The sequence below is a fragment of the Canis aureus genome, chromosome 3, assembly GCF_053574225.1.
Source record: "Canis aureus isolate CA01 chromosome 3, VMU_Caureus_v.1.0, whole genome shotgun sequence".
In the NCBI taxonomy this organism is placed as follows: Eukaryota; Metazoa; Chordata; class Mammalia; order Carnivora; family Canidae; genus Canis; species Canis aureus.
Window position 1 is genome coordinate 29093171 of NC_135613.1, and position 18722 is coordinate 29111892.

Below are 18722 nucleotides of genomic sequence, written 5' to 3' on the forward strand. Positions count from 1 at the left end.
TGCCATATCAGAGGCTTGATTATCGTTCTCTTTAAATTGTGGCAAAATAGACATAACATAAATCTACTGTTCTAACCGTTTGTAAGTATGCAGTTCAGGGGCATTAAGGATGTTCATCTTGTTGTACACCCACCACCACCACCATCCACTCCAGAACTTTCTCATGTCCCCTGACTGAAACTCTGTCAATCCCTCAATAATGACTCCCCATGTCCCCTCCCCAGCCCTGGCCACCCCACTGCCCTGCTTCCTGCCTCTGTGAATTTGACTCCTCCAGGCTCCTCCTCTGAGGGAAATAGTCCATATTTGCCCTTCTGTGGCTGGGTTATTCCACTTGGCATCGTGTCCTCAAGGTCCATCCTTGTTGGGTCATGTGTCGGAATTTCCTTCCTTTGTAAGGCTGAATAATATTCCATTGCAGGGATGGACCACATTTTGTTTCTCTGTTTACCTTTCAATGGACAGGATGCTTTTTGGCTGTCGTGCATAATGCTGCTGTGAATGCGGGTGAGCCATGGCTTGAGTATTTTTGAAAACCGAACTCCACGTGAAAGCCTCCGGGCTCTGTCTTGGTGTGTTTAGAACTAGGTTCTCCAGTGGTGGATTAGCCAGGAGGTCTCTGCAGAGATATGCTCTGCTCCTGGGTTCTGCTGACGGGCCTCGATCTGAACTTCATGCTCCTTCCAGGCACTTCTGGAGGCTCTCCGTCTGGCTGTCTGAGGTATCCAGGAGAAGGTGCCACACTCATCCTTCCCCACCTGGTGCTGCTGGAACCTCTTGTGTGGGGTGGGCTGGCTCCCTGTTCTGTTCTGGGGAGAGCAGGATTGGGCATGAGCGTGAGCTGGAAGGGCCGAGTTTTGACTTAGAATAGGAATACTCAAGACCCCCCAAAAAAGAAGTAGCTCAGCTCTCCAGTATGGGAATGTTTTCAGTAACAACGTCCCTGCACATGGCTCAGTGTTCTAGTCAATACTGGGGCCCAGACATTGTTATCTGAGTTGGTAAATTTCTGGGATGGGCCCATGGTGGTCAGCCCATTACAAGGTCACTATTTTTCCAGTGTTGCTAAGAAGAGATGATGACACACCAGAAATGATAGCTATGAACAGGAGCAAGTCTGAGGAGGGTCCCACCTCTGGATTTGCCATGGCTTACCAAGCAACCACCCTCCCCCAGCCCCCCCAACCCCCTGCCCCCTGCCACCAGCCCCATATAGGAAGCCTTTTCACCCTCCAGAATTTGCTTATGTCCTCTCGAAAGAGAAGACGGGGTCAAGCAGGGAGATAGAATGTTGCGTGGTCACTGCCATCGAGATTGAAAACATGACAATCCGCGTGTGACTCTGAGGCCTCGGCCCTCTCGATCAGAGAGGGCCCATTGTGCCACTGTGCTATGTCCTGATGTCAAGAACCTAGGTGCACACCTGCCTAAAACTCAGCTTACATGAGTCCTTCTGACCTGGGCTTCTGGGTGAGCAGAGTGTTGGTGGGGGCTCAGGTGTGTCCCTCACTCTATGACTTGCCAGTGGGTGTCAGTAGAGCTGCAGATAAAACCTGGACCTGCCGAAGCTCATCTGGAGCCTGGTCCTATGTCATTCCTGTGGTGACAATGGGCAGCTCTGGTGGCCCCGAGTTTATTCTCAGTGTCTTGTGTCAGCCTGGGGCATCAGAGGGGCCAGCTGCAGAGTGGGGCATACTCCAGCTCCTCATTCTGAAGGGTCATGTCTTCAGAAGCCATCTGAGCCCCCTCCTGTAGAGCGGCCAGTTGGTCACTGGGACACTTACTGGGTGCAGGCAGCGTCTGGGAAATTGCTGTTGTTTTAATCTGTTGTTAATTTTTATTTATTTATTTATTTATTTATTTATTTATTTATTTATTTATTTATTTATTTATAAAAGATTTTATTTATTCATGAGAGATAGAGAGAGAGGCAGAGACACAGGCAGAGAGAGAGGCAGAGAGAGAGAAGCAGGCTCCATGCAGGGAGCCTGACGTGGGACTTGATCCCGGGTCTCCTGGATCATGCCCTGGGCTGAAGGCAGGTGCCAAACTGCTGAGCCACCTAGGTGTCCCTAATATTTTGCATAAAAGCTAATGACCAGGGACCCTAGAAGTGGAGCCGGAAAGTGCCCGGGTGGGCAGGAGCATACTCCCTCTTCTTGGGGAGAAAGGACCGGAACACAGCTTCTCACCAAGTCCTCCAGTGACCATCTGAGAAAAGGAACTGGTTTTGCTCCACCTTCCCTGGATGTGCAGGACGCCAGGCTGATCTGTGCTCTCAGCCATGCAGGCACTGTCCCTGCTTTCTGACGCCGTTCTTGTCTGTGTTATAAATCCTGCCCAGGGTCTTCTGGGCTTTTGTGACTCACTCTTGGAAAAGTGTTTCTTTGCTGAATAATATTTTATAGCCCTGAGAGGGCCAAGGCAGTGACTGCTACCAGCTTCAGTGGTGGAATTCACGTGCAATTTGGAGAGGGTCTGATTTTATTTTGGTGCCATATGGGGATGTGGATATTTGTTCATTTGTAAAATATCACACAATACAGGAAGATTGAGTTGTTAACTGAAATTTATATTGAGGTCAGTCTAGATTCACATGTGGTTTTAATAACGCAGAGAGACTCCATGTGTCCTTTGCCTGGTTTCCCCCAAATTGTAGCACAAAGTCACGACCAGGATACCGATGTTGACACAGTCTCCAACCTTCCTCCTGTCTTCCACTTTGACTCACTCAGTTCTGTGAAGACTGATTTTGGAAGAGTGATTTTCAGCCTGGGAATGGCTGGAAATGAAGGTCTTAGCTGTGTTGTGCTGGTGGCTCTTTGTCACTCTCCAGAAGGGAGGCAGGCCTTTCCCCTCGGGTGGCTCTCAGAGGGAGGCCCTCAGCATCTGGCCAGATTAGCAGGTCCTGACAATGCATCTTGGAAATCCACGCACCCTCCCTCTCGTGGTCTCCTCGGCCTGGTTCTGACCGTTTCACTTGCTTTGGTTTGACAGACCTGGACAGCTGTGTCAGCACCAGGGTCGTTGCACACATGCCGTGGCTCCTGAAAGCTGCTTCTTTCAAGGAGAGCTCCCGTGGCCTGGCTCAGAGTGAGTCTCCACACGGAGGCTCCTTGGTTGCGGATCTGCATGCTGCCTCTGTCATTGGGGGGATGGTCTCAGGAGATCAGGACCAGAAAGATGTCTGTCGTTTGGGGGAAGGCTCAGATTGCTCATCCTGCCCTGGAGTGGGTGCGAGCTTTGCATAAAGTAGCTGAGTGCACTGGAGGCTTCGTTGTAAATATAAGTTGGAAGCCTGTTTTCTAACAGTGGCCCTGAAGGCTAGGTGAATGCCAGGCTGCCTGGAGTCCTGAGCGAGACTTCCTGACTGGGTGCTCAGGGAGTGCAGGGCTCCTGGGCCCACTTCTCACAGTGCTGTAGGGCTGGAGGAAGCAGAGGGCCTCACACTCCCCTGAGCTGGCTGATACCACGCAGGCGTCTGAAGCAGACAAAGCGGCCTTTGCCGTGGGCTCTCCTTTCCAGGTCTGCCTCCTCATCTGTTACACCAGAGCTCGGTAGAGCTGAGAAGTGGGGTGTCAGAACCTCATGCCCGCCAGTCTGCCACGAGGTGGCCCACTCTGGTGGTATCCCACATGGTCCTCCCAAGTCCCTGCTCAGGAATCTCCTGAGGTGCTCCTTAAAAATGCTGCTTCCCCCACCCTACCCACCCTCCATCCAAGTATCTCAGTGGCTGTGGGCCTTCTCCTAGGCTTCTCTGGGCCGCTCGGTCCTTGCTGGGATTCACCTTCTGGATTGTGCCACGTTACTGTGGGTTGTGGGTAGGTGGGGGTAGGCAGGGGTGGTGGTGGGGTGACAAGAGGAGAGCTGACTCCTGCCCTGTGTGAGCTCCAGTTTTAATACGACAGAGGTCATCTTTGCTGAAAGTCCTCCTTCCAGGCTTGCTCCCCGGGGAACCTCCCTGGAGAAAGCAGTGCTCCGACTTCGGTGTATCCTTTTATCCTCTCCCTGGTTCACCGATGCTTGGGTTTGTCCATGATTCATCCGCGGAAGGCTCATTGGCTGGATCCGTGTGCACAGACACTGAGCCAGGGTGAGGGCACAGCATGGGGCTCTTAGTGCTCCTGTCTTGGACAGATGGAAGCAAGGGCAATGTCACGTCTCGCCACAGCCATCAAAGGCAACAGGTGTTTTAGCAATGTGGATGGCTCAGACTCTTTCCGCTCCTGCCTGGGTCACCCTCTAACTGGTCTCATTTTGTTGTTCCTCTTGCAACACTGTTTGGTGGGGTGCATTCTGGGGAATCCACTGCCCTTCCAGGAAAGCTGTGTCCTGGGGAGGCTGTGGGACCCTGTTAGGACCTCGTGGAGAGCTTGTTGGGCACCTGGAGGGCATTTCTGAACGCTTCTCTTAAGGATGTCACTACAGGGAGTTCTTGCCTGTCTGCGCCTGTAATCCCTGGTTTCTCGGCAGTGCATGTGTGGGGATCCCTGAGGGCAGGGAGTCTGGATTCCTGAAGGAACATTGCTGTTTTTGGGGATTGCATTCCTGCCCAGAGCCTTGGCAACAACCATATGAAAAATAGCCCCAGTCACAGAGTGTGCGGGCCATGAGTCCCCGTCCCCCGCCTCACCCCAGTTCCCCAACCCCGGTTGCTGAGGTTGGGTGGTAGAGTGAACGGGGTGACACTTCAGAGTGAATGAGGTGACATTTCAGGGTGACACTTCAGATGGTGAAGCTGTTGTGAGGGGGATGCAGGAGGGAGCAGGGAAGAGGTTCTGAGTACGGAGTGGGCCTCCAGGCTCCTAACCTCTCCCAGCCTCTGCTGCTGCCCTTTCCTGCATAAAATGGGGACTTTCTTGGGACCTGCCCCTGGAGATGCATGTGAGGAGCAAAGAAGTAAGCCGATGGAGCTCAGCACTGAGAACTTAGGAAGCACCGGCCCCAGGACCTTTGTTCTTTATTCATGGGATACTGTCCTCACCCTGGCCGCTCCTCTGCAGTGGAGCATCCTGGGAGGCCTGCTCTGTCCTCTGAGTGAGAGCCATTCTCCAGTGCCTGTGATTTTCACAGGACATGGCCTGGAGAAAGCCGGCCAGATGCAACCTGGCCCTGCCCTGCCTCCTGGGCCCCTCAGGATCTGGAAGGTTCTGCCCTGTGCATATGTGGCTCCTTAGTCTGATCTCCTGGTGGAGGAACCATCTTTCCTCTCCCTGTCTGACTTCTGTGTGTGGGGCTCCCTTCCTCACATCTCTGTGAGACTAGAGTCAAGGCTCCTTTTTGCTAATGGCTGTGGGCCTGGGGGCCACCTGTCAATGGGGAGCTGGGCAGAGCCTGCTTCCTGCCAGGACTGAGCCTCTTCCAGAAGCCCTGGACTCCGCCACCTTCTGGATGCCCAGATTTGCTCATCCTACTGTACTGTTGTCTAGAGGGGCAGGCAACAGCACAGTAGTGGAGATTGGCGAGGGGCGGGTGGCTTCCCTGCTGGACAGGCAGTGGCCCCAGCATACCGGCAAGTCTGTCTCTGCTGCTGCCCCATCTCTGGAAGGGCTGGCATTGGCTGGCGCCCCTGGGGTCCCACCTGAGTCCCCTGCTCCCAGAGCAGCCCGTCTTTGTTTCTCTTGGGTTCTGTATCTGTGAATCTATTCACTCCCTGAAGTTTTCACAGTACTTTCCTGGTCATTTGGGGATGTGTATTAGCAGCTTCAACATTTGGGTCTCCCTCACTCACATTCTGTGGGTGTGGTATCCTCAGGCAAGTCACTTAGAATGTCTGAGCCCTGTTTCTCTTGTAAAGTAGAGACTAGAACGTACAGGGATGAGCCATGCCGAGGCTTTAAGATTAGTCTGATGAGCTATGTGTGTACATGTGTGTGCCTTTCCTCGGGAGCTATGACCCTGTGTTCATGGCTGTGAATGGTATTAGCTCTGTCCCCACAGCACTGTCCTGAGTGGGGGGCTGTCACCTGGCTTCCACAGCTGAGGACACAGGTTTAGAAACTGGGGTTGGCTCCTAGGCCCTGGCCCCAGGGTGCCTGACCACCCGTTGTCTTCCCTTGTTTCAGGACACATGCCTTCTACCTGCGGGTAGGATGTACTCAGCACCCCCAGCAGGCAGTGGTGTTGGCTCGGGCCTGGCCTCTTCCTGCTGATGGGCCCTGGTTTGATGATGGTCCCTCGCTCCTTCTCTGTGCCCAGAGGGCCACAGCTGCCCTGTCTCGTCATCCCCAAAATCCTCCATGAGCACCCCCATGCTGCTGTGTGCCCTGTGACCTGTTGCTAGGGAGGCCCATAATGGAGGACCTGGCTTGCTGCCCTTGGCACTGGTGGTGGAAGTGTGCTGCTTTAGCTCCTTCCTCTCTTTCCTTGTCGGTCCTCTTTCTCCTTTTTTTTTTTTTTTTTTTTAAGATTTTATTTATTTGTTCAAGACAGACACACACACACAGAGAGGCAGAGACATAGGCAGTGGGAGAAGCAGGCTGCATGCAGGGAGCCCGATGTGGGACTCGATCCTGGGACTCCAGGATCATGCCCTGAGCCGAAGGCAGATGCTCAACCCCTGGGCCACCCAGGCGTCCCTTCTCTTTCTCTGGTGGAGGATCTCAATTCAGGACATGCCTCAGACACTTGTTGGCCATTTCATGAAAGTTTGGACTCTATGTTTTGCTCTTTAAAGAAAAATTGTGGTAACATAGATGTAGTGTCACACTTGCCACTTGAACCATGTAAACCATGCAGTCTGCGGCCACCACTACCGTTTGCCTCCAGAATGTCTCATCTCACAAAAACTGCAGCTCAGCCCCATGAGACACTAGTGCCCAGCCCCTCCCCAGCCCCTGGCACCCGCCCTTCCATCTTCTGACTCTGATTTTACCACCTTAGGGCTTCTTGTGAGTAGATTGTCTAGGATTTGCCCTTTCGGTGACTATCTCATTTCACCGAGCGCCATGTCTTCCAGGTCCATCCAGGTGTCAATTTCCTTCCTTTTTAATGCTGAATAAGATTCTGTGTGTGGATGGACCACATTTTCCTTATTTTCATCTGTTGCTGGTCACTTGGGTTGTCTTTAACCCTTGGCCATGGTGAATAACTATACCTATACTTTGCGTGGGTTCTGATTCCTCCACAGAGCAGCTTCAACACTTCTTTTTAAATTCAGAAAGGAACGTGCAACGTTTCTTAGAAGCATAAGAAATTGTGAAATATGAGAATCTAATACATATTTGTGATGAGGAAGGGATAGAAAACCATAAAGAAGGAAATAAAGTCATCTGTGATTACTTCTCATACATATCCATGTATGCATGTAAATGTAGATTTTCAAATAAAATTGGCTTTAAATGATCTCATACGCAGTGTTACACACATCGTTTTTACCTGCAATATTATGATTATTTTTCAATCATTAAGTGATCTTTGACAATAGGAGTTTCATTCCTGTTTTATACGGAGGCATGGTAACTTGTTTAACATTCCCCATCCTAGGGAGCATTTGGTTGTTTCTTATTTTTTTCTGTTATAAATAATGTTTAATAAGTATTCTTGCGCATAAAGCTTTGCTCCCACATTCGATTAATTTTGCTGAATAGGTTCAAAATGTGGAATTAGTGGGGCAGAGAGCGGCTGAGGAGATTCTGAAGGGTCTCAGTGCACACAGAGGCGAAGATGGGATCGCCTCTGGCTGTGCTGATTGACCTCCTAGCAGGACGACCAAGGGCTCTTACCACGACAGTTCCCTCTGCGCTGAGTCTTCCGCTGATGTTTCCTTTCTCTAACTTTGGAAATAGTTCTTAAAATCTAAGGCTTTGCTCCTTAGTTCTTACGGGTGAAAGCTGGGGAAGAGACAGGGCAATAGGGCAGTGACGGGATGGGAGGGCAGAGCGCGGGGTGTGTACTGGTGTGGAGGTGGTTGGCTTGGCCTTCGTGCCCGAGTTGGAGGGGAGGTCTCTGCTCAGACTGGACCATGCCTTTCACAGCCCAGGGTTGATGCACCTGCTCTGTGCCGGGCACCCAGCTGTGTGCCAGGAACTACCGCCCCTTCTGTCCTCATGGAGCTCACAGTCCAGGGCAGCTCCCCCACCCAGATGGGGACTTTTCTTGTGGTGCCAGCCCAGACGGTGTTTTTGCTTGTTGGCTTAATGTGCTCATGAGTATTTCTTCATGTTTCCAAATGGTTCAAGGTAAACGTACAAAAATAAGAAACGGCATCACTGGCTGTGTTCTTGCTAGAGAGGAAGTTAGCGATAAAGGGAAACCAAGCTGATAGGAACAGATGTTACCCTGCATTCAGTGATCTGTGTTCTTTGGATTGCTGAATTATAAAATGTGTTCCTGGAGGAGGGTGGGGGCAGAAATTGGGTTGTAATTGAAATCTGGGCTTGGCGTCTTGGTGTGAATGGGGGTGGCTTCTGATTTAGGGCTCTGAGTGCTGTGCCTGTGGTTTCTTCTCTGCCTGGAGGGCCTGGCACCATGGCCTTGACCTAGGTGGGTGAGAGGCCCTAGGTGCTTCTGGTGGTCCTGTCCCCACGGATACTCTACACGAACCCCCTCATTTTTTCAGGGGACACCCTCCGAAAGCCTCGCCTTCAGAAGTCTGTCACATGGTACTTGGATGATTTATTCTTCACGCTATATCCTTCCCTTGAGAAGTTTGAGGAAGAGCTTCTGGAACTCCTCATCAGTGATAACTTCCGGGAGGTACTGTCCTACATGGTGGAGCTTAATCTGAACAGTAGAGATGTGGGCAGGGCAGAGGTGGGGACGGCAGAGGTGGGGACGCTGCCGGTCTCTGACACCACCAGGCTGGACGGTCCAGCCACAGTCTTGCGTGCTTCCTCTTTTAGTGGCAGAAGAGGATGTCTAACCCGTTGTTTTAACTTTGGTGCGATGATGGTGCTATTACCGTGAGACCCTAATGTTAGTTTTGTTGTATCTTAAAGCAGTCTTCATGTAAAAGTAAATTAAATCACCAAATGAGCTTAGGGAGACCAATAAAATTATCAGCATTTATAAAGGACATTTTCAAGATATTTGGCTCATTCCAAGGAGACGACTAGAAGTCTTAGTCATTTTATCCCGGCCGACCCACTTTCTGTGAAAGGTACTCCCCTCACAGGGTCCAGGTCTGCCTACCCATCTGATGTGCTGCCATGAAGTCTTGGTGGTCACAGGTCACAGTGTGTCCCCACTGTGGCCTTTGGGCTGGTAGCTCATTTTCCTGGATGCTCTGCGTCTAGACCCTTGCATGGCTCCCCTTAGGCTTCAGGTCTCTGTGCAAACTTGACAGTCCTGCAGGCCACTGGAATGTGCTGATGAGGCCCACCCCCCAAGTCTCTGTAAGTATGTCACCTGCTTCCTTTCTCCGGGTGCTTGGCCCTGCCCACGAGCACCTGGGTTCCTTACCTATTCCTTGCTCTGTTGCCTGTCTGTCTGGAGTATTTGCACCAGGAAAACAGGGATGTGGTTGGGTTCTCTGCTGTGCCCAAGGTGCTTCAGTGTCAGCCTGTCACAGGCCTTTGCTATCTCTCCATCGTGACAACGAGCAGTTCCATTGGTAGGTGCCCATCCTAGCAGTCTGGGAAGTCAGCAAAGTCTTAGCTGCACACACATGCACACAAGCACACACATACATGCACACATGCACATGTATGCATAGATGCATGTGCACAGCACACATAGATGAGATGGACTTTTTTTTGCTTGCTGCCCGTTCTTGACAAGGTAGTTCTATACGATGTCTCATGTGAAGTAGAAACACAGAAAAGAGGATTGACGGAGCACATTTTCTTGCTGTGTTTCCTGCTGTGTTCTTATTGCTCAGAGTGGGTCACGTAAGGGTAGAGATGCTTTAGGAGTATCATTGTTGAATTTTGTGTATCCCCCCAAAATCACTTTATTACATATTTTTACTACTTTGTATTTTTGTCCTTATCCAACTGGTAGCTACTCTGTTTCCTCCATCGCTCTGTTTTCATTACTCAGAGACTAATAGGCTGAATTTAGGTCTGTTCAGCTTGATTAATGGGCAGTGAAGAAAACTTGAAAATTCAGGAATCATTTCACCACGATCACGTAATTTAATAAACAGTAATAGCCTGGAGGACTATCCTGACTCATTTGTTAAAGTGCCTGTACATATTTTGTTAAGATGAAAAACTTTAATATCCAGCGATCACTTTGGGGCAGATTCTGTGTTTATTGGTTTATGACTTACTGCATAAATGTGCTCCCTTTTCCTGCTGCCCCTTCCACCCTAAGCCTCTGGTGTCTGAGTCTGGGGGAGGATAGAGGCACCTTGGGGGCAGTGGGCTTCTCTGCCTTGGGGCGCTAGGGCCCTGGTTGCTCATTTGCTGCATCCTAAGAATTGAGCTCAGCCATGGAAACCTGAGTAAGACTTTGGTGATTCAGGTATCTTCTAGGGGGAGGGTGATATTGCTCTGAGAAGACCGTGCTATGTGTAAAGACCCAGAACTACCTAGAAAATGCCCTGAGGCTGGCGGTTCTCATAGGATTATTTGCCTGAATTCATTTTCACTGAGCACCATCTGATCTGGAAATGCCTGAGACTTCAGTTACAGTTTCTTCTCTTTGTTTGCCTCTCCACTGGGAGCTTCTGCCCTTCTGCACAGGGATTTACTGTGTGTGACATGTGCTCTTCTAGGGGGACAGTCCACTAGATGGCAGCACGCTGGAGATCTTGGAGCGCCGCCTGTGTGTGGGCGTGCACAATGGTCTGGGCTTCGTGCAGAGGCCACACGTGGTGGTGCTGGTGCCCGAGATGGATGTGGCCTTGACGCGCTCTGCCAGTTTCAGCAGGAAAGTTGGCTCCTCTTCGAAGACCAGGTATTCTCCCTAGGGTCGTGATGTCCAGCCTCGTGGAATTAGGAGGTACTAGGGTGCACATTACTGGGGATCAAAGGGAAATGGAGCTGGTTTTGCATGTGAAGTATGCACTTGTCCACCTGGACTTCTTCCCTGGTGCCTTTGTTTCCTCTTGCTGATTTATATCTGTTAGGAGCAGACCTCAGTGTTATCAGGTTGGAAAAATCCTGAACTGTGCTGTGACAGTTCTGGAGCTAACATTATAGGTGTCTCCAGGTGTGGCTGCTTAGGATCTGAGGGGACCCTAGCACACTTTATACCCCCACTGTGTCTGTGATCAGTCTCTCACGTGGTGGAGAAGCAGCAGGCAGGAAGTTCTGCCATTCTGTTCAGTCCTCTATTCCCAAGTCAGGATCAGAGACCTCTCCGAGGGGTGCCCTGGAGGACGAGCCTCCTCGGAGACCTGGCCATGTGGTTCTGTCCTCCTGATGTAAGCTCTGGCGATTTGGAATGAGTGTCGACTGAAGCATGAGAGGCTCTGGTTTAGGATCTACCTTGGGGGCCAGACACAGTGCAGAGCTCTGCAGCATTGCTGGGGGAACCTGCCACAGCAGCAGGGCCTGGCACCCTGGGGGGTGCAGGGTGGCAGGAACACTGCCTGATGTGCTGCTGCTCTGTGTTCTTGACCCAGCTCTGGAAACCAGGCTCTAGTTTTGAGAAGCCGCCTCCGACTCCCTGAGATGGTCCATCACCCTGCGTTTGCCATAGTCTTTCAACTGGAGTACGTGTTCACCAGCCCTTCTGGAGTGGACAGCAAGGTGAGAAGGCCCTGGGCTCCGTGCCCCAAGGAGAAACAAAGTCACCACTAACATTGTTTCTGTTCAGAGCAGCGTGATTATCAGCAGTGTACATAATGGGTGTAGAATGAGATTATAGAAAACGCTTCTTCCTGGTTGTGGCTTTGTTGCAATCATTGCCCCTCTTTCTGGTGATGGAATGTTCTGCTGGCCGATGGTAATCAATAGTTCAATAGGCATGCATAATAGCATTAATTCACAAATATCAAGTTGATAATTATTGTGAAAAATGAGTCTATTTTAATGTATTCTTCGTATGATGTTAAGGATAGTAAAGCTTTACTATGCACTTTACTGTTTTTACCATTACTAAGTGGTAAATGTTTTCTTACAGTGAACTTTGTGTGTGCCTGTATCATAGCTAAGACTTTGTAAGATTCACTTAGAAGAAATGTGGTTGACCCTTGAGCAACATAGGTTTGAACTGCGTGGGGCCACTTACAACAGATTTTTTTTTTTTTTTTGTTAGATACAGTATTGTAAGTGTATTTTTCTTCTCATGGTTTTCTTAATGACATTTTCTAACCTCTGGCTGACTTTATGGTGAGAACACAGCATATAATACATACGACATACGAAATATGTGTTCACTGACTGTTGCTGTTAGTGGTAAGGCCTCTGGTCAACTGAATGTTATTAGTAGTTAAGTTTTTGGAGAAGTCAGAAGTTACATGCAGGCTTTTGACTGCGTGGGGGTTGCTGTCCTTCAGCCCCGGGTTATTCATGGGTCCCTGTATAGCATATAGACATTGGTTTTTTTTTTTTTTAAATTTTATTTATTTATTTATTAGACATTGTATCACTGATGGAGAGTCTTTAGAAGACTCAAATCATACTACCCTTAAGATTCAATTTTCTGTTTGAATAAGTAAATATCAATTTAACATGTAAATTAGAAATAAAAGGATGACAAGGCACCTTCCATGGCAGTCGGTCTGCCAGCATTGCAGCCTTGCTGCTGGAGGACCAGGACCAAGTATGGTCTTGAGGGGAGCCTTAGGAAGGTGAAGGGGGTGCTGAGTGGAGGTGCTGTTTTATTTTCTCATCTGCTCTCTGCCGTCCACACCTCAGGTCAGTATAATTCAGAGTCCTGATCAGCTGAACAAATCTAGAGGCAGGTGTTCTGATTATGGCTGAACACATGGTCACAGTTGTTTTATTTATTTATTTTTTGGTCACAGTTGTTTTAATCAAGCCGTCGTTTCCAGCTCTGCTTTATTTATTACCAGAAATTGCCACTGAAATGCAACTGTATGTGAAGGCACCTGGCTGCGTGGGGAGGGCACTCTGGGCTTGGGTGGGGGACTCATCCAGGAGGGAGGGGGCTCCTGGGGTGGCCCCCCGTGCTGCCCTTGGAAGGAGACAGGGAGGGAGCCGGCCAAGTTGCTGTGTGCGTTTGGCGCTCTCTGCGTCTGTGGACGTGTCATTAGCATCCACTCTAGAATGTTGAATTACGGTCTGCTGGTGATCACAGAGTATGTATACAGAAACTGGTGTGTCTCACATGACGCTTTATTATTATTATTATTATTTATTTATTTAATAATAAATTTATTTTTTATTGGTGTTCAATTTGCCAACATACAGAATAACATCCAGTGCTCATCCCGTCAAGTGCCCCTCTCAGTGCCTGTCACCCATTCACCCCCACCCCCCGCCCTCCTCCCCTTCTACCACCCCTAGTTCGTTTCCCAGAGTTAGCAGTCTTCATGTTCTGTCTCCCTTTCTGATATTTCCTACCCATTTCTTCTCCCTTCCCTTCTATTCCCTTTCACTATTATTTATATTCCCCAAATGAATGAGACCATATAATGTTTGTCCTTCTCCGATTGACTTATTTCACTCAGCATAATACCCTCCAGTTCCATCCATGTTGAAGCAAATGGTGGATATTTGTCATTTCTAATGGCTGAGTAATATTCCATCGTATACATAAACCACATCTTCTTTATCCATGCATTTTGATGGACACCAAGGCTCCTTCCACAGTTTGGCTATTGTAGACATTGCTGCTATAAACAGCGGGGTGCAGGTGTCCCGGCGTTTCATTGATGATGCTTTATTATTTTTTTAACTCTTCCCTGCAGTGCTTAACCTGCAGGTGGTTTTACTGTGTGTTGCTGCCTTACGAAACAGGGCTTATCTAGCTCATCGATTCTTAGTGGTGGGGAGGTTTCTCTTCACACAGAATACTGGATTCTACTGGACTGCCATTGGGTGCACTTTCTTGGGTGCAGTCTGGGAAGGAGGGTCCTGGCTGTGAGGTGGTGATCCGCCCAGGCTGCCTGCTGTGGGCATGGGGCTGGCCTGACTAGGGCACTCCCATCACAGACAGGTCTCCACATTAGAGGGGAGGGCACAGGGGTGCTGCTGGCTGGGCCCCCATCCTTCCCCAGGAATGTGTGTTGTGGGGGCGCAGCCCGGGGTGTGGGGACAGGCTGAGCCAGCACACCCCGATCCCTTGGCAGATAGGAGAGCCGTGGAGCGCACTCTTTGCTTGCATCCCGCCTGCCAGTCTTTCTCCCCTTTGTTCCCTGTGTCAGAGCTTCATACGATGGACATTTCAGAGGTAAACCAAGGCAGACCGTGTAGTAAAATGAACCAGCTGGCTCAGCAGTTACCAACTGCATGTGCAGGCCTATATTGTCTGTACCATCTCCCACGACCCATTTTGATTGATTTATTTATTTTTTATTTTTATTTATTTTTTTATTAAAGATTTTATTTATTTATTCATGATAGTCACACAGAGAGAGAGAGGCAGAGACACAGGCAGAGGGAGAAGCAGGCTCCATGCACCGGGAGCCCGACATGGGATTCGATCCCGGGTCTCCAGGATCACGCCCTGGGCCAAAGGCAGGCGCCAAACCGCTGCGCCACCCAGGGATCCCCCATTTTGATTTATTTTGAAGCAAATTCCAGTCATTTTCTGCTTTGATTACTGTGAACATTGTGGCACATAGGTTCTTTTCTTCTTTTAACCTTTTTGTTACTTAAAATTTCAAATGAAGATAGAGAGAAGGAGGTGCCCACCCCCACTCCTCCCCAGTCCAGCTGGGTCAGTCCCAGACAGCCCGCTGCCACCTCTGTGAACGGGTCCCTCTGTGTCTCTAACAATGGGGCTTAAGCGTGCTGCTGCAGTACCATAGTCACACCTAAAATACTGACACAGATTTGTCCAGTGTCACCCAGTATCTAGTCAGCCTGCCTGGATGTTTCTCAAGTACTCAAGTACAGAATCAGAAGAGCCAAAAAAAGTAAATGTACTTTTCTTTGAAAAATGATTTCTGAACCAATCTTCCTAAGTGGGGCAGCTGTATGCTCCCTCACGGATGCCTCTTGTGCCATGACCTGTTCTCAGGATGACCTTGCCATGTTCCTTATGTCTTGTGTTCTTTTGTGCCTAACGCTTGGAGACACAGAATGGGCCAGGCCTTGTCCACGGGGTGGACTAGGAGCCAAAAGCCTCAGTGTCCTGGGGCCCTGTGTGAGATTGGTCACCGATGAGTGGTAAATGGGAGAAACCATCCAGGTTGAGTGTATCCCATTTAGACCTGCTTACCTGAGTCTGAGGGAACTTTTTTGGTCCTGAGTATTTTGGTAGTCATGGAAAACAAACTAGAAAGACCATTTTGAGAAGACATGCTCCTTGTTGGTAATCTGTTGGTAATGTTTGCATCTTTTACTTAGAACAACTAAAGCCATTTGTAATTTGTCTCTGGGTGAACTGTAAAGAGACAGAGAAAGTATTTCTTCCCATCCAGATAGCTTCCTTCCCAGGAATTTGAATACATGGGGACAGTGCACCTGCATTAGGAGGCCTGAAAATGCTGGAAGCCACAGAGGTGTGGGCTCCATCAGCATTGACTGATTGTGAAAGTTGATAAAGCAGATTCCCTGGAGCAGAAGAGAGTGACACAGAATGACGGTAGCTGTGGAAATAACCAGGCCCGGTGTCTTCTGCTGCATTTTTATGTCAGAATAAGTGCAAATCCCCACAGGGCTGCTAGCGGTCAAAACAGTCCTTTTTTTCGGAGTCACATAGCAAAATAACTCCCAGATCTCTAGAAGGTGAAGATTAACTAATTTATTATTTATGTATTTTCTAGCATTCTTTGGACAATGTAAGTCCATATAACAAAGATCTGAGTGCTTGCCAGGTGCCTGGGAATCCTCAGAACTGAATATTTTGATGTTGCATATTTGGCACATAAGAGTTATGTCTCGATTTATTCTGAAAATGATGTAAAGTTAAACTTGTAAAACTTGGAAATAGAGGAGCCCGGGTGGCTCAGCGGTTTAGCACCGCCTTCAGCCCAGGGCCTGATCCTGGAGACTGGGATTGAGTCCCATATCAGACTCCCTGCATTGAAGCCTGTTTGTCCCTCTGTCTATGTCTCTGCCTCTCTCTCTCTGTGTCTCTCATGAATAAATAAATAAAATCTTAAAAAAACGTTTTTAAAAAGACAAAACTTAGAAATATAGATATCTATAGGGTTTTCTGGAAGTCTTTCAGACTTAGGCTCCCCTTATAGCTTTAAGAAAGATATCAACTCACTTTTTTTTTTAAAGATTTTATTTATTTATTCATGAGAGACAGAGACAGAGAGAGAGAGAGAGAGAGGCAGAGACAGAAGCAGGCTCCATGCAGGGAGCCTGACGTAGGACTCGATCCCAGGTCTCCAGGATCACACCCTGGGCTGCAGGCGGCGCCAAACCGCTGGGCCACCGGTGCTGCCCTCAACTCACTTTTTGAAAATTGTTTTTTTTTTTTTGGTTTATCTTTTTCAACTGTAGTTTATTTTACTAAGAAACCCACAAGGCCTAGAATAATTTTAAAGTGTATAGATTAGTGGCATTCTGACTTACCTTTGTTTTTTTTTTTTTCATGTCTCTTTTTTCTTGTAAAAATACACATAACCCAAAGTTTACCATCTTAACTATTTTTAGGTGTGCAATTTGGTGGCTTCAAGGACATTTACATTTGTTACGCAGCTGTCACCACCGTCTGTCCCCAGAATTCACATCATGTGAATCTGGAACTCTGGCCCCATGAAGCACTGACTCCTCATTCCTCACCCCCAGCCCCTGGCTCCCACCGTATATTTGACAGCTTTATGGTTGTGACAACTCTAAGGACCTCATGTATGTGGAATCATATAGTATTTGTCCTTTTGTGGCTGGTTTCTTTCACTCAGAATTGTGTGCTCATGGCCCATCCACGTTGTTGCATTTTAGGAATTTCCTTCCTTCTTATGACTGAGGAATGGATATGCTGCGTTTTGCTCATTTAGTCATCGATTGATGGATTTGGGTGGCTTCCACATTTCAAACATTGTGAATAATGTTAACATGAACATGTGTATACACATATCCCTTCGAGATCCTACTTTCAGTTCTTTGGGGTATATACTAGAAGAATTATTGAATCATGTGGTGATTCTATTTTTAATTTTTTTGAGGAACCCCCACACTGTTTTCCACCACAGCCGTGCCATTTTGTGTTCCTACCGATAGTACACCAGGGTTCTGGTGTCTCCACGTTCTTGCCATCACTCATTGTTTGTTTGTTTGTTTTTTGATAATAGTCAGTGAATGGGTGTGAGGTGGGGTTTCCCTGTGGTTTTGATTTGCATTTCCCTGATGGTCAATGATGCTGAGCATCTTTTTGCATGCTTGTTGGCCTGTATCTTCATAGGAGATATGTCTGTTTGAGTCCTTTGCCTGGTTTTGAATCAGGTGGTTTGTTGTTTTGTTGCAGGCTTAGGAAGTTCTCTCTGTGTTCTGGATGTTAATTTTTTTTTAATATTTTATTTATATATGAGAGACACAGAGACATGGGCAGACAGAGAAGCAGGCTCTCCGCAGTAAGTGTGATATGGGATTCATTCCCAGGACCCCAGGATCATGACCTGAGCCAAAGGCAGATGTTCAACCACTGAGCCATCCAGGTATCCCTGGATGTTAATCTCTTATCAGATAATGTGGGTTGCAAATTTGTTTTTTCATTTTACCATTGGTAGGCTTTTCCAGCTAATAAATAAAGCTGCTTTCAGCATTCTTGGGCAAGTCTTTGTGGACATACATTTTCATTTCTTGTTATTGAGTGCTATGGAACCATGTTCTGGGTCCTAGGTAAATACATGTTAAATATTTTCCCAAGGTGCTTGCACCAGCACTGTTTGAAGCTTACAGTTTCTCCGTATCCTCACCAGCTTTTGGTTTCTATTTTTTGACTTCAGTCTTTCTAGTGGGTGTGAATGTGGTCTTAATTTGCTTTTCCTTAATGACCAGGCAAGAATATATGTTCCCATGTTTGTTGGCCATTCCTATTCTTCCTTCATGAAGTGGCCAGTCCATGTTTTGGATTGTGTGTCTTTTTATTATTGGATAGATGGGAATTTCCTTTATATATTTTTGCTATAAATCTTGCATCAGATATATAGATTGTGAATATTTTCCATGGTCTGTCACTTGCCTTTTCATATTAACATAGTTCTTGGAAAAAGAAAAGGCATAGTAGATATTGCATAATTTCTTTAAAAACTTTTTATTTAGACATGATTTTAAACTTACAGACCAGTTACAAAATTACTAGGACTACTGGTCTATTCTTAACCCAGATTCAGATGTTCGCACCTGCCACACTTGCTTTATCCATACCTTCTGGCCAGTATTTCTTCCTCCCACCTGTCCTCTGTGCATGTGTACGTGTGTGTGCAGATCCATACAATTATCTTTTGTGAGCTCTTTGGGGGTAACTTACAGACGTCACAGCCCCTGACTTCACATGCTTCAGTGTGCATTTCTGCAGAGCTGAGATGCCCTTCCATGGGCACACACAGCAGCCTGCCTGGCTCAGCACTGAGTCTGACCATAATCTCCACTGTAATCCAGACCTGCCAGCGACCTGGTGTGTCCTTGGTGGCATTTCTCTCCAGTGCAGGGCTCATGGTGGTACGGTTCCTGCCTTCAGGGTCTCCTCTGATCTGGAGCAGCTCCTCAGCCTTTTTTTGGATTTACTGATTTTATTTTTATAGGACA

At 48.1% G+C, this 18722-nt stretch overlaps 1 protein-coding gene across 15 annotated transcripts in view; it reads left to right on the forward strand.

Moving 5' to 3' along the window:
• NPHP4 (nephrocystin 4) overlaps positions 1-18722 on the forward strand; it is a 129951-nt gene that overhangs the window by 26413 nt on the left and 84816 nt on the right. For all 15 annotated transcript variants that reach the window (XR_013376187.1, XR_013376188.1, XM_077891448.1 and 12 more), the window contains 3 exons: positions 8561-8697; positions 10661-10842; positions 11513-11639. Coding sequence is in view for 13 of the 15 variants with exons in the window: in XM_077891448.1 (XP_077747574.1) it covers positions 8561-8697; positions 10661-10842; positions 11513-11639 (446 nt within the window). In the remaining 2 variants the exon portion in view is untranslated. The remainder of the gene's footprint in view (positions 1-8560; positions 8698-10660; positions 10843-11512; positions 11640-18722) is intronic.